This window comes from Cydia amplana, chromosome 21 (assembly GCF_948474715.1).
Source record: "Cydia amplana chromosome 21, ilCydAmpl1.1, whole genome shotgun sequence".
Taxonomy (NCBI): domain Eukaryota; kingdom Metazoa; phylum Arthropoda; class Insecta; order Lepidoptera; family Tortricidae; genus Cydia; species Cydia amplana.
The window spans coordinates 5,157,505-5,172,005 of NC_086089.1; the positions used below are offsets into that span (position 1 = coordinate 5,157,505).

The 14,501-nt window shown below is 40.2% G+C and overlaps 1 protein-coding gene and 1 long non-coding RNA gene across 6 annotated transcripts in view; one reads left to right on the top strand and one right to left on the bottom strand.

The window, feature by feature from the left end:
• Positions 1–14,501, bottom strand: part of LOC134657883 (uncharacterized) — a 485,626-nt gene that overhangs the window by 333,676 nt on the left and 137,449 nt on the right. The window lies entirely within an intron of this gene.
• Positions 1–14,501, top strand: part of LOC134657799 (A disintegrin and metalloproteinase with thrombospondin motifs like) — a 231,981-nt gene that overhangs the window by 187,398 nt on the left and 30,082 nt on the right. For all 5 annotated transcript variants that reach the window (XM_063513359.1, XM_063513358.1, XM_063513354.1 and 2 more), the window contains exons 4-5: positions 9,389–9,484; positions 12,450–12,585. In XM_063513359.1, coding sequence (XP_063369429.1) covers positions 9,389–9,484; positions 12,450–12,585 — 232 coding nt within the window. The remainder of the gene's footprint in view (positions 1–9,388; positions 9,485–12,449; positions 12,586–14,501) is intronic.

A 14,501-nucleotide genomic window follows, 5' to 3' on the forward strand; every position in this document is an offset into this window, starting at 1 on the left:
CAGTACTTTAATAGAACTAGCAATTAAAATTAGTACTTCTCCTTCTCAGACTACGAGTATTCTTCCTACTTTTTAAAAATAAACAAGTGTTTTAAATAACTTTTAATTACAGAATATGTCGTGATGTAGGCTTTACCTACGATTACGAGTAGATTATGAGAAAAGTATAAAAAAAGGTTAAGTACCTGTGAAGGTTAGCTTAGCTATAGGTATACAAAGGTAGAGATATCTATATATATTATGTAGGTATACTTAGTGAAATAGATGGAGCTATTATTAAAATATTTTTTACATATTTTTTACTGACAATGTGACAATCTCACGTAAAACAGACGTTATACCACCGGAGTCGTGCCGCGATACCGATCTTACGGAGGTGCGGAAGGCACGCCTGCGATTTTATTACCACGCATATACAGTTGTACGTCATCTGTGATCAAATTATCCATGTACCTACCTAATCTTAGAGGATATAACCAAACGGAGACGCCTCGTCTCCATTGACGTATAATACCTATCTAAGGACGGGCTAACGGGGCACTAAAAATGGTACTAGTTCAGCGGTACTCGCGAAATCCAGCCATTCGTGCAGTCTAACGCAACTAGTTGCGACACTTGCGACCAATAGCGCGTAATGGGAACTCGTCAACCAATCGCGCGCGTGATGCGAACTCATCAACAAATCGCGTTGTAGCGCTTTCACACCGCTGTACTGGCCCCTGTTATGCCTCATTATTATTGCCCGTAAAGCCAGTCCCTAGATATCTATGTCAATGCTTGTCCGTAATTTTCTGTACAAAATAGTCTGCCGATTTTTTCGGGGTGGGGCACGTCAAATGTATACGTAACGTAAAAATAGCCATGTTAGATAAACGGCAGTCCATACATTGTGTATGACCATTAGCCGCCTAATTTCGACAGAGGGGAACGCCTGTTAATGGCTACTCCGTTTGGTTATATCCTCTAAGTATCTAATGTCAGGCGACGGAAGTTAGGTAGGTATACTTTTAAGACTGAACTTGCAAATAAACTGGTTCACTTACTTCACTTTGCTATAAAATTAGGAGTTAGGTAGGCGCTTTGGGATGGGGATAAATTCGAAACCAGGCGGTCTAGCATAGGGTTGCAAATAGAAAAAAAACCAAATGTTTTTTTTTTCAAATTTATGAAAAAAAACATGAAAAAAAACCTGGCACCATGGTTTTTTTCTAAATTAGGTTTTTTTTCAGATGAACAAAAATATGCCACAATAACGGTTTTTCGTGATTTATTTATATAAGTAACTTAAAACTAAGTACATTAAAGTAAGTATGTCAGTACAGTAGGTATCCGGAATCCCTGAATTCCCCGAAGCGGCTACGAGAGGCGTTGGTGTTGCCAACAGTAAATTGCGATAACTACCACTACAGATTTCATTTATGTTGTTATTAATCAAAGTTGTTAAATTAAATTGGATTAATGGTTAAAATAAAGTCTAAAACAAGTAAAACAACCGTATAAAAATATTAACTGCCTTGCAAATTTTGGGTTTTCATACTTTTGAAAAAAAAAACGTACTCCAGAAAAAAAACGTTTTTTTTCACGGTTTTTTTTTTTCATTTTTTTTTCAAGTCAGAAAAAAAACCATTTTTTTACAACCCTAGTCTAGCATGAGTTGCGTTCTCGCGGGCGACTACATACATCTGGCGCGACTTCAAGTATGGAGTCGCGCGCGAGAACGCAACTCATGCTAGACCGTCAGGTTGAACGGTGTATTCCCATTTGTCCCCGCCGGGTACAGATGGTAATAGATGCAGTCATAATTATGAAATTATTCCCATCTGTCCACGCCTCGTGTACAGTCAGCAGCAGAAGTTGCAAAGCGGGCGAGCTGTTCAAAATTACCTTGACATGCTCTTATTCTCTTAACAATAAAGTCGCGTCAAGATCATTTTGAAAACCAGGCCCCGCTTAGCAACTTCTGCTGCTTACTGTACCTGGCGGCGATACGGCTGTCATAAAGATTCAAAAGACATTGGCATCTACACATACATTGTAACATCATTGTAAGGTTATAAAATAAGGTTAAAAATGATATTATTAATCATTCCATCGATAATTACTCACTATTTCTCCATTCGTTTGTTATTCCTCCTTTTTAGGGTTCCGTACCCAAAGGGTAAAAAACGGGACCCTATTACTAAGACTTCGTTGTCCGTCCGTCCGTCCGTCCGTCTGTCACCAGGCTGTATCTCATGAAACGCTATAGCTAGACAGTTGAAATTTTCACAAATGATGTATCTCTGTTGCCGCTATAACAACAAATACTAAAAATAAAATAAAATAAATATTTAAGGGGGCTCCCGTACAACAAACACGATTTTTTTGCTCTATTTTTGTTGATGGTGCGGAACCCTCCGTGCGCGAGTCCGACTCGCACTTGGCCGGGGCCTTTTTTCACTAGGGTAAGACGGTAGCGCAACTTAATCACATATTTCAACAAATGCATCTTTAAACACTTTTAAGTGCGAAAAATTATGTAATTATGAAAAACAAAGCCTATGTTATAGACAGTTAAGTTCATTTTGCGTTAAACGGCTACTCACACACGTAAAGGCTTACCCAGATACATAATATCAAAGGCTTTAATGCCGTATTCTCAGTGGCGTAACTAGGGGGGGGCTGGGGGGGGCACGTGCCCCGGGCGCCGTCCAAGGGGGGGCGCCAAAATGGGCAAAAGACCTCCCATAGAAAATGGACCAGCCAAAATGTAGGAAACAGTCAAATTTTTTTTTCGCGACTTAGGGGTTGGTCTCATAGTAAAAATTGCTCAGTATAATCCCAAAACCTCCCTGGTAACGGAAATGCAGTTATTTTTTAGCCACCCTGTATACAGGGTGGTCCAAACCTTGACGTCCAAAAAATTTTTTTAGAATCCTCGTCGTTGGTTATCAGAATATACCCCATGTATGTTAGCCGATTTTTCGTAGTTTTCGAGTTTAACTTTTAACTTTTGTTAAAAATTCCGGGGTGAAGCTTTGCGTTGCTTTTATGCCTTCTAATAATTGTTCGTGGTATTTGCACTGATAACATGAAATAGCGATGGGGAAGTGACCCCATAAAATAATAGTAGAAATAACAAAAGAGGATTTTTGTAATGAATTACTAATTTGGAAGCTTTGCACCTCAGTTCCTTTGACGGCGACTCTGACAAATTATGACTATTAAGTATCACTTTTTTGACCTTTTAAAAAAACGTAGGGTCTAGCAGTTTCTAAAATGACCAAAAGTCCTTGAAATCGCTTGTATTTTTTATTGACCGAAGCGTAAGCGAAGGTCTACGTTTTGACTCGGGCATTTTGCTTTTGTATGTCCGGATGTTCTCCTCCACAGGTCACAATTCTCAACCGATTCTTGTGAAATTTTGTGACCAGATTCTATGAGTAAATAAAATTTTTTTGTCGATCCCGTTTTTGGAATTTTTTAAAAATGGAGTAGTAAAAAGTACCTCGCGCTTAAACAAATAGTCGTATCGATATCACAAGAGTATTTTCTTTTTGAGACATATTTACATAGTAAATGGAAAAAAATGCAGAAAAATTGTATTGCTGGTTTAGGCGGTATTTAGATATTTAGTTTGTACTCGAGAATGAGTAGCCGAATTTCGTCAGCTTAGCAAAGAACTATCATGGCGCATTTTGTAAACAGTCGCTTTTTTGTTTGCACACAGAAAGTCTGGGTTCGATCCCCAGTAAGACATAACTTTTTGTATTTTTTTTTTCACTAAAACTTCGTATTTTTTGAAATAAATTAAAATCTTTGTATTGTTGATTGATCAAACCACTGTGTGGCGCTGTCATCGTGCACGGTTCCAATAAGCTATGCTCGCGAGGTCTACAGCTCACAGAGCCCCTAGTTTATTTAGGAAAGGGCAACATCTAAGCTTGACATGCTTGAACGTAAAAGTTTGTCTTTTTTCCCAACTCAGCCAAGTGAGGATGCTGATTTTTTTTAGCAACTGCGCCGGTTGTGAAAGATTATGTTACAAAAAAAATATTCAAAAAAGTTCAATATTTTTTTTTAATAAATAATTGCTTCACCCCGACTGATTTCTCAACAAAAGTTAAAAGTAATAAAAATAAAAATCATAATTCGAAAACTACGAAAAGTCGGCTAACATACATATTCTGATAGCCCACAGCGTGAGAAATCTAAAAAAATTTTTGGACGGCAAGGTTTGGACCAACCTGTATAACACATGCCGTGCCAACATCGCTCGTTCTGTGATACTAGAATGCCGTGAAAAACCTGTGTCAGGTACTTATTGAGAGCATTCTATCCAGAGTTTCGATGTAGGATCGGGAGAATTTAGTCCAATTCAATCCCACCAAGGCTCAATTTTGCGCGTTTACCGCTAAGAAAACCTCATTTTTCAAGGCACAACCCTTCCCATGTCATGGAGTATTGGGAGCCTCGGTGTTGACATCTCCATCAGTGACGTCCAATCATTTCGTAGCCACCTTGCTGGGTAGGCTGCGCTCGTATCCAAAAAATTCGGTGTGCTCAATAAAGGGAGGCGATACTTTACTCTGGGGCAGACAGATCCATAGGCGTACCCACGGTGGGGAAAGGTGGGGCAGTTGTCCCACCCTGATCTCTGACCATAAGCTAAGAATCTCTGTTTCAACCGTACCCTGTTACAACGTCCCCAGCCTCCCCTACTTCTGCCCCACCCCTTAAAAAATGCTGCGTACGACCATGGACAGATCCCATATAATGAGTACTGCTGTCACCTTTGGGCAGGAGCACCTAGATGCCACCTTGGTCCCTTCAAATCAGTCCAAAGGCGCGCTATGAATAGTCTACGATCCCAAACTTACAAGCGATATTGAATCTTCAAGTCTAAGGAGATCTCCAAAAAAGAAGTGTATAAGTTTTAAAATGGTCGGCAACGCGCATGTAACGCCCCTGGAGTGTAGACGTCCGTAGGATGCGGTGACCGCTTACCATCAGGTGAGTCGTACGCTTGTTAGCCACCGATGGAAACACTTAAACTAACTAAAAAAACACTTCTTTGTCTAAATCAAAAGTAAACTTTAATAAGTAATAAAAAGTAACCCTTTCGTTAGTTCACTTCGTTTGGGGGGGGGGGGGGGCGCAAATTTAGTACCTGCCCCGGGCGCCATATCCTCTAGCTACGCCACTGCGTATTCTTTAACTATTGTTTTTACGAGCGTGCGTAACGCATTTAACACTTCACCATACAATTCAGGACCTAATTACTAAACATTAAAAACCATATTAGCTTGTTGCAATCATTGTCACATGTAACCATAAACGTGTAATAAGACTGAATTTCCTTTATAGTAGACGCAAACATAACTGACGACCGGAGTCGTATCACTATCTCTCTCACCCTACCTACGACCACGCGAGTGTGAATGAGAAGTGATACGACCCCGGTCGTCAGTTTGGTTTGCGTTTACTATAGCAATCCTTTTTAATTTTGAGCTTTGTGACAAATAGGTTAAGGTTGAATTTTGCATGGCACCGTATGGCGTGCGCATGAGTTCGTGTTTATCACGTAATCGTAAGTGAAATGGTAGTATTTAAGCACGCTTCCCACGATCTGAGGGCCTACCGCGAACCACGTTCGACGTGTTGCCTCTCTGTCGCACTTGTAAATTCGTACGTAAGTGTGACAGGGAGGCAACACGTCGAACGTGGTTCGCGGTAGGCCCTCAGCTGTTCCCTGTTAAAAGACGTAATTGTTTGAAAAAGTGCGCATTGTCTCCGTGTACGCGTTTTGTGGACGTAACCGTGCTGAATTAATAAGCCGAAATGTATTATTACATGTACTCGTATTTTATGTTTTTAACCACTGACGCAAAAATAGGGATGTTATAAGTTTCTTTATTAGGTATATTTCCGCGTTTGTAAGCAAAGTTTTGCATAAACTAAGCTCTAAGAAAATGTTCACGTTTGATTCGCTTAAGAAGACATAAAAAGTAAAGGATACATTAATAGAAACATGAAACGCCGAAGTCTTTTAACTCTTTTATCGATATTCGGTGTCTTGGATTGGATAGTTAGTACAAAATTAACCATATATATTTGTTATTTAACCTTTCTGATGCAAATTGTTGTTAAAAAATTGTGGGATCAAACCTCAGTCGTTCTATAGTAGAAAAACACGTTCTCGAGAAAAACGCAATAAGTTGACTATTAATTTAGTCACGATCCTAGTGTTACTTATCACTCTTATCATACACAGAGGAGAGATTAAACGATTCCATCTGGTTTCCTGCTAATTATCATTTCGGTAGTTTTAATTGTAATGTCTCTGGCCTCGCAATTTCTTCCGCCAATTGTGAAACTGGTAACCTTCCTCATTTAAGGTATTTTTGTCACCTTTTTTCAAAAAGCCGTAAGTATATAATTTTGCCTTGTGACATAGGACCGTTTGGATTTAGACTTTTTTAAGTGTGCAATTCATATTTTGGTCTGGTAGTTGAATGCAACTGGATCGGAATTATTTTATGCAGTAGGTACTGTCGCGGTCAAAAGTAGTTTATCATTACGTTCTTTAATGCATCACTACATAGTATGAAACAAAGTCGCTTCCCGCTGTCTGTCTGTCTGTATGTATGCTTAGATCTTAAAAACTACGCAACGGATTTTGATGCGGTTTTTTTAATAGATAGAGTGATTTAAGAGGAAGGTTTATGTATAATTTGTTAACCCGTGCGAAGCCGGGGCGGGTCGCTAGTTCTAGATAAGAAGTAACTCATAAACTGAAATAAATGTCATATACGAAAGTGACCAATAATTTAATTTTTTGCCTGATAAGTACATATGTACTAAGAAGTAAGTTATGTCAATTTTATAGGGTAATGTTGACGTGTTTTTATTACTTTTTTGAGTGTAGAGTCCGTCTAAGCTAACTTTAGCACCCACTTGAATGGGACACAGTGAGGTGTCATTATAAAACGTACGTCATATTTTGATAGAACTTTGACATTCAAGATGAGATTGACAAAATTATGTCATTGAAAATGCCATGTACGAGGGGTATTCAAAATATTCTCGGTATGAGAATGAAAACAAACAAGTAGGAAAAGTTTGATATTTTTATTTTTCAATATACTCCCCCCCTATGTTCATACACTTAAAAGATCGATCAATTATTTTTTTTAATCCCTCGTAAAAATATTTTTTATCTTTCGTGTAAAAATGCTCCTCCACTGCCGCCTTCAATGCTTCATCGTCAGAAAATTTATTTCCACGCAGATCCTTTTTAAGATTGGGGAGCAAAAAGAAGTCGCTGGGGGCTAAGTCCGGACTATACGGTGGGTGAGTAACAGTTTTAAACCCACGTTCAACAATAGCTGCCTTGGCAATATGAGCAGTATGGACGGGGGCGTTGTCATGCAGAAGCAGAATACCTTTGGTTAACTTTCCTCGCCTCTTTTCTTTAATTACATCCTTTAATTGACGTAGAATGTTAGCGTAGTACTGTCCTGTGATATTTACACCTTTTTCTTTATAATCGATTAGTAATACTCCTTCACAATCCCAAAATATCGTGGCCATGACCTTGCCAGCTGAAGGGATGACCTTCAACTTCTTGGGATGAGCTGAACCCTTAATGTGCCACTGCATGGACTCTTGTTTACTCTCTGGGTCATAATGATGAACCCAGGTTTCATCTCCAGTAACTATTCTTTGCAGCACCTCATCAGGATTTTCACCGCACAGGTCAATAAAATCGGAACAACAAGCTACACGCATGTCTTTTTGAAGCCGAGTCAGCATTCGCGGAACCCATCTTGCACTTACTTTTGACATATTAAGATGGTCATGTATAATATCATGTACGGTACCAATAGAGAGATTGGTTACTTGTGCTATAGATTTTACCTTCACTCGACCATCTTCCAATATAAGTTTTTCCACTTTATCAATATTTTCTTGTGAAGTAGCTACTACAGGCCGGCCAGGTCTAGGGTCATCTTCAATAATCTCCCTTCCGCGTTTAAACTCGCTTGACCACTTTTGAATGGTAGATAAAGAAGGAGCAGACTCACGGTAAACACAATCCATTTCCTCTTTTATGGTTTTTTGATTTTTACCCTGTTTTGTCAAGAATTTTATCACGCATCGATGTTCTAATTTAGTTAACATTGTCAATTCGCACAGGATGTTCATGTTTGTTCAGCAATTGCAGAAAAACAAAAGACTATCTCGGTTCGAATTATACTTTTTTTTAATGTCAATGAATAAACCTTAGCGGCCAGTAACGAAAGAAATTTTAGAAGAGGTCGTAAGATATCAATACCGAGAATATTTTGAACGCCCCTCGTATATAGTTAGCTTGGTCTGACTCTATGTATCTACCTATATTAGATATGTTTTTCTGTCTGTAGGTATGTTTCCTAATGACATGGTTAAAATTACTGGTGTTATTTTTTTGGGTTGTGTGAAGGAAAACTTTGTAATTTGATTTCACGACCGCTGTAAAACATTGTAATTTATCTTAAAAGACCACACTAACCTCATTTTTTTTTATCGGCGATTTCCTCTAGTCACAACTGATGGAAAGTCAAAACAGATAACAGAGCCTAAGATGGAGCTCATTGATTTAATAAACGTTCTTGTCGTCGACTGTACAATATGATCGCAATAGCTGCATAGCAATGTAGCCAGCCTTCATCAATCTTCCTCCCGCAACAAGGTCGGTTGCACTCGAAGGAAATGACCAAACGGAATCATTCAATGCATCATTGTGCATTTAAGTCATAAGTCATTGTGCATTTAAGGCTAGACGAGAAAGTGTACAATTTTTATTTTTATTAAGCAGAAACGTCTGCGAACGATGCTTTTTTTTTATACCACATCGGTGGCAAACAAGCATACGGGCCGCCTAATGGTAAGCAGTCACCGTAGCCTATGGACGCCTGCAACTCCAGAGGTGTAACATGCGCGTTGCCGACCTTTTTACCCTCACCCACCCTCGTTGAGCTCTGGCAACCTTACTCACCAGCAGGAACACAACACAAAAGTACGGTCTAGTGTTATTTGGCTGCGGTTTTCTGTAAGGTGGAGGTACTTCCCCAGTTGGGAATGCTATTAATAAATTTAAAAGTGGAAAAATTACTATTTTGGGTGAGACTTGAACACGGCCTCTGGATCGATACTCCAGCGCTCTGTCATCTGGGCCACCAAGACCTCATCCATAGGCCATAGGTAGCAAATCTTTCCACCATATGTCTGTTTTTCAGTACTGACGCAAATAAATAAATATAGGGTATATTCTTTGTCTATGGCATATGGCGTCTAAATAAACAAATCATCAGTCCTTCCAGGTTTTCTTAAAAGTCAACCTTCTTAATTTTTTTCTTGTTAACAGGAGGGTGAGGAGGAAGTTGGCGACCTGTACCAGGACGAGGAGAACGGGGCGGCGCTCCTCATCAGGAGGCACCCCAAGCACGGCAAACTCATGGTGGTGAGTGTCTTTAAAGCATCTCGTTAAACCCTTTATAGGGCACACTTATGGCGTTATTCATAAACGGCTGCCAACAATCTGTCGATGATCGTCGTTTGTTCCTATCTGTCGTTATGTCATAGAGAGGGAGAAACCACGATCATCAGCTGATTAACTTAGCAGACGTTGATGAATAAGGGGGTTAGATATTACTTACTTCACTGGCTCGGGGACCCAAAAAGTATATTGGCCTCCGACAAAACAGTCCGCCACTCTGCCCTAGTCTGCGCCACTTCACGCCATCGACAGTTAAAGATAAGATAAAAAAGATAAAAGACGGTTTATTCACGTAGACATATTACAATGCGCTTATGAACATCAAATAACGTTACACCGGCTCCAACCCTACACCTCTGCCCCGAGAAGTAAATCCCCCCTCAATTGGAGGAGTTTGATTAAGATACATGCTTACTTATTATTGCTTTAGTTAATCTGGGTAGTTTATCTACGTCCATGCCCTAAACGCATTATGACAATCGTTTAAACCAACAATAGCTTTTTAAGTTCTTTAAGCCGTCATAACAAAACAATAGCCAAACGCTTGTAGCGCTGAACGAATGTTGCGTAAGTCGACCTTACTCCAAATGCGGGCGCCATTGCTACTGCTTATTGAGCAGAGTCGAATGCTTGGGACAGCCAGTGCAGTGTGTATCTTTATTTACTGATTGAAGCTTTTTAACCCTTGATTTTATGCCAAAAATCCCTTACATCATTTTGGAAAAGAGCGGTATACTCTTTAAACTGCTGGATCGATTTTTATCAAACATAAGGAAAACCCACCGCAAAGGAAACGGCTTTCACGTTAAAAAATCGGTCCATCCGTTTGAGAGCTAGGATGCCACAGACAGACAGACACTTTTGGACCAGCCCTTGTAGAACTATTAGCTGTGCTTGCGAAAAATGCACATCAAAGAACGTTGGCGCGAACCGTGAACCTAGAAAGTTCATGTAGTTGTACACAGATTCATGCGATCATAAGAGAATTCGCGAACCGATGGCACCTCATTATCTTGCAAACATTCGCACAATTTCTTTCTGTTCTACGAATGTGAGTGCCCGGTCACAACCATGCAATTTTCGGAAGTTCACTTCTTCTTCCTTGGTTATTGATACCATATCAAATGTTATATGCTATTGATTTATCGATTTCATAAATTTGTTCATTACTATCAAAATTTTCAAGAGAGTATGCACATATACTGGTTCATTTTAAATTGTGACTCGCACGTACTCGCTCAGCTATTGAAATAACATCCTGGGCCATTCTTAGGCGTAGCAGGCCGTTATCTACTACTAGCATTTTATGATCTGTGATTACACTAACACCTTAAGGAACCTCGTGCAATGACACAGATATTCTAATCTAATATTTTATATAGGTGATTGGGTATCTACCCCAATTACCCAGTTGCTACTGACTCCCGAGCGTTCCACTTTCCCGATTGTGTAAAGGGGCCAGCGATCCTTTTTAGCTAGGTACCTATTCCTTAGAATTAGCACACGCACTACTTTTTATAAAGGCAATTGCCATCTGACCTTCCAACACAGCGGAAAACTAGGCCTTGTTAGGATTAGTCTCTTGCCTCTAGACCTTAATACCATTACCAACTCATTTATTTGCTTTTTTTTTTGATCAATTCAATTCAAGGTTGACATTCATAGGTACAAATAGGACAATCTAAGTTTGTATGGAAATTTGTCAAAAGCATATGTTGCTAGGTGTCTAAAATTAATTCAATGGGAAATCCCATCAAGCAAATGGCTTAATTAACATAATTATATCACAGTCATGTAAAAACTAAATTATCATTCGACCCAGACAGCTAGGATGTCAACGTAGACATTACATTCAGAGCACGTCCCAATCACAATGTCTCCTAAATCTTGGACGTGGTCTGGAGATTTAGTTAGATCTGAGATTATCTGGAAGTACGCAGTGCCCCGCCTAGTCGAGCATACAACGGGCATAGCCGTAAAAACCTTTATTCGAAGGAACTGTGTAGGTAGGTACACCTTTCCACCCTCTAGTTGTTGTAATTACATAGAGATATTTTTATTACCAAGAACAAGAACACTTGGTGAACACTGAACCTACCTAATAGATTCAATACATACATACATACATACATACATAATATTTTTTTATTTTTTATTTATTTAACAATATATTTACACGGCATTACAGACAAGCCAATACACCGAGAAATTAAAACATTACAAAATACCCAGTAGGTATACAAACACATGAAACATTTAACGAGATAATAAATTAAACACAAGTACTAGACAGCCTGTCATCCATCAACTCGCAGAACCTTAGACATTCACGGCATACAGTCGCCCATCTCCAAGCAAACAAGTCACATTCAGGTGCCGATGTCAGGAGCGCATTGAGCAGCGTCAGCGCACGAAAGAGCGGCGAATTCCTATGCGACACCGTGCGCGCCGCCGGCACTGCCAGCAGTCTCGCGGTCTCAAAGTGACTTTTGGCAAGTCTGAGACGTACAGCCGTAAGACTCGAGCCACAAGCTCCGGACAGTCGGACTCACCGCGCAGTATGCGACAAGCAGTGGTCAGCAATTTATTGTTGCGCCTTACCTCTAAAGAATTATATCCGAGGCACCCGAGTAAATATTTTGTTGGATACATAAACATATAACCTACCTACTCGTAAAAGATCATAATAAATAGATCCCACAATCCTGGAAAACTTCTAGATTTGGTCACTATCACTGTCACTCACTACCACCATTCAATAATTCTCATTCACTATCGCTACGTAATTATTTTGATACTTCATATAGTTAATCTTTAACTTCAACTCTCCTGCTAATATCTATAGCATAAAACAAACTCACAGACTGCAGTTTTCCTATAAACATGATAGAATTCGTCATGTGTTTTAATTGTTGTGTTTTGTGTCCAGGAAGGTTCTATTGGGCACGAGCTGGTGATTCGGCCCGTGGCCGACTCTATGACGACTGCGGCTCAAGACGACGAGATGTTCTTGGACCCCTCCAGCATGGCCGACATGGTGTCTATAGATACCGGCCTACCACTAGGTAAGGAGCAACTCATCAGCTTTAGCATTTGAGTCTATTAGTGTAAGGCCTGAGTGGACGCTCGGAGCGGAGCGTTCGGCGGGGCGTGCAGTGTGGCGTCGGGCTCACAAGTTATTTGAGCAGCGTGTACCAAGGCCGCTCCTATACGTTTGCATTTGTTTAACATGCACGCCGCACGCCCCGCCCCGCTGCACGCCCAACTCGAGCGTCCACTCAGGCCTTACACTTAGAGTCACCCCAGAGTCTTCCGAACATCGGCATCTAGCCAACTATATGGCAGCTGATCGACACAACGTTGGCGCATCCTCGCAGCGACGCCATTTCTCATAGCGCAGACTAAACGCCGACGCTAAAAAGACGCTATTGTAGCGTCTCTCTTACAGACGATTTAAGTAAGACATAGCTATTTTTTAAGGACTATGAAGACCGATGTCTTACGATCATTCCACACTTCTGGTAGAAGTTCACCACAGAGGCTCCAATGGCGGTTTGTTGCCTACGCACCTTTCTGCCAGGTACTGTTTCAAAACAGGTTTCGTCACTGATTTTTCTGCCGCCCATAACACGTTTGCAACCGTTTATACTAGAGATGCCACGAATATTCGGCAACTATTCGGTATTCGGCCTATTCGGCCACTTTGCCGAATATTCGGTATTCGGCCGAATGTTGCCTACTATTCGGCCGAATACCGAATATCTGTTGCACCTACCTACTTAAAAAGAAAAATTGCAGAATAAAAATAACCAAAAACTATATAGGTACGAGGGGCGTTCAAAATATTCTCGGTATTGATATCTTACAACCTCTTCTAAAATTTCTTTCGTTACTGGCCGCTAAGGTTTATTCATTGACATTAAAAAAAAGTATAATTCGAACCGAGATGTTCTTTTGTTTTTCTGCAATTGCTGAACAAACATGAACATCATGTGGGAATTGACAATGTTAACTAAATTAGAACATCGATGCGTGATAAAATTCTTGACAAAACAGGGTAAAAATCAAAAAACCATAAAAGAGGAAATGGATTGTGTTTACCGTGAGTCTGCTCCTTCTTTATCTACCATTCAAAAGTGGTCAAGCGAGTTTAAACGTGGAAGGGAGAGTGTTGAAGACGACCCTAGACCTGGCCGGCCTGTAGTAGCTACTTCACAAGAAAATATTGATAAAGTGGAAAAACTTATATTGGAAGATGGTCGAGTGAAGGTAAAATCTATAGCACAAGTAACCAATCTCTCTATTGGTACCGTACATGATATTATCCATGACCATCTTAATATGTCAAAAGTAAGTGCAAGATGGGTTCCGCGAATGCTGACTCGGCTTCAAAAAGACATGCGTGTAGCTTGTTGTTCCGATTTTATTGACCTGTGCGGTGAAAATCCTGATGAGGTGCTGCAAAGAATAGTTACTGGAGATGAAACCTGGGTTCATCATTATGACCCAGAGAGTAAACAAGAGTCCATGCAGTGGCACATTAAGGGTTCAGCTCATCCCAAGAAGTTCAAGGTCATCCCTTCAGCTGGCAAGGTCATGGCCACGATATTTTGGGATTTTGAAGGAGTATTACTGATCGATTATAAAGAAAAAGGTGTAAATATCACAGGACAGTACTACGCTAACATTCTACGTCAATTAAAGGATGCAATCAAAGAAAAGAGGCGAGGAAAGTTAACCAAAGGTGTTATGCTTCTGCATGACAACGCCCCCGTCCATACTGCTCATATTGCCAAGGCAGCTATTGTTGAATGTGGGTTTGAAACTGTTACTCACCCACCGTATAGTCCGGACTTAGCCCCCAGCGACTTCTTTTTGTTCCCCAATCTTAAAAAGGATCTGCGTGGAAATAAATTTTCCGATGATGAAGCATTGAAGGCGGCAGTGGAGGAGCATTTTTACACCAAAGATAAAAAATATT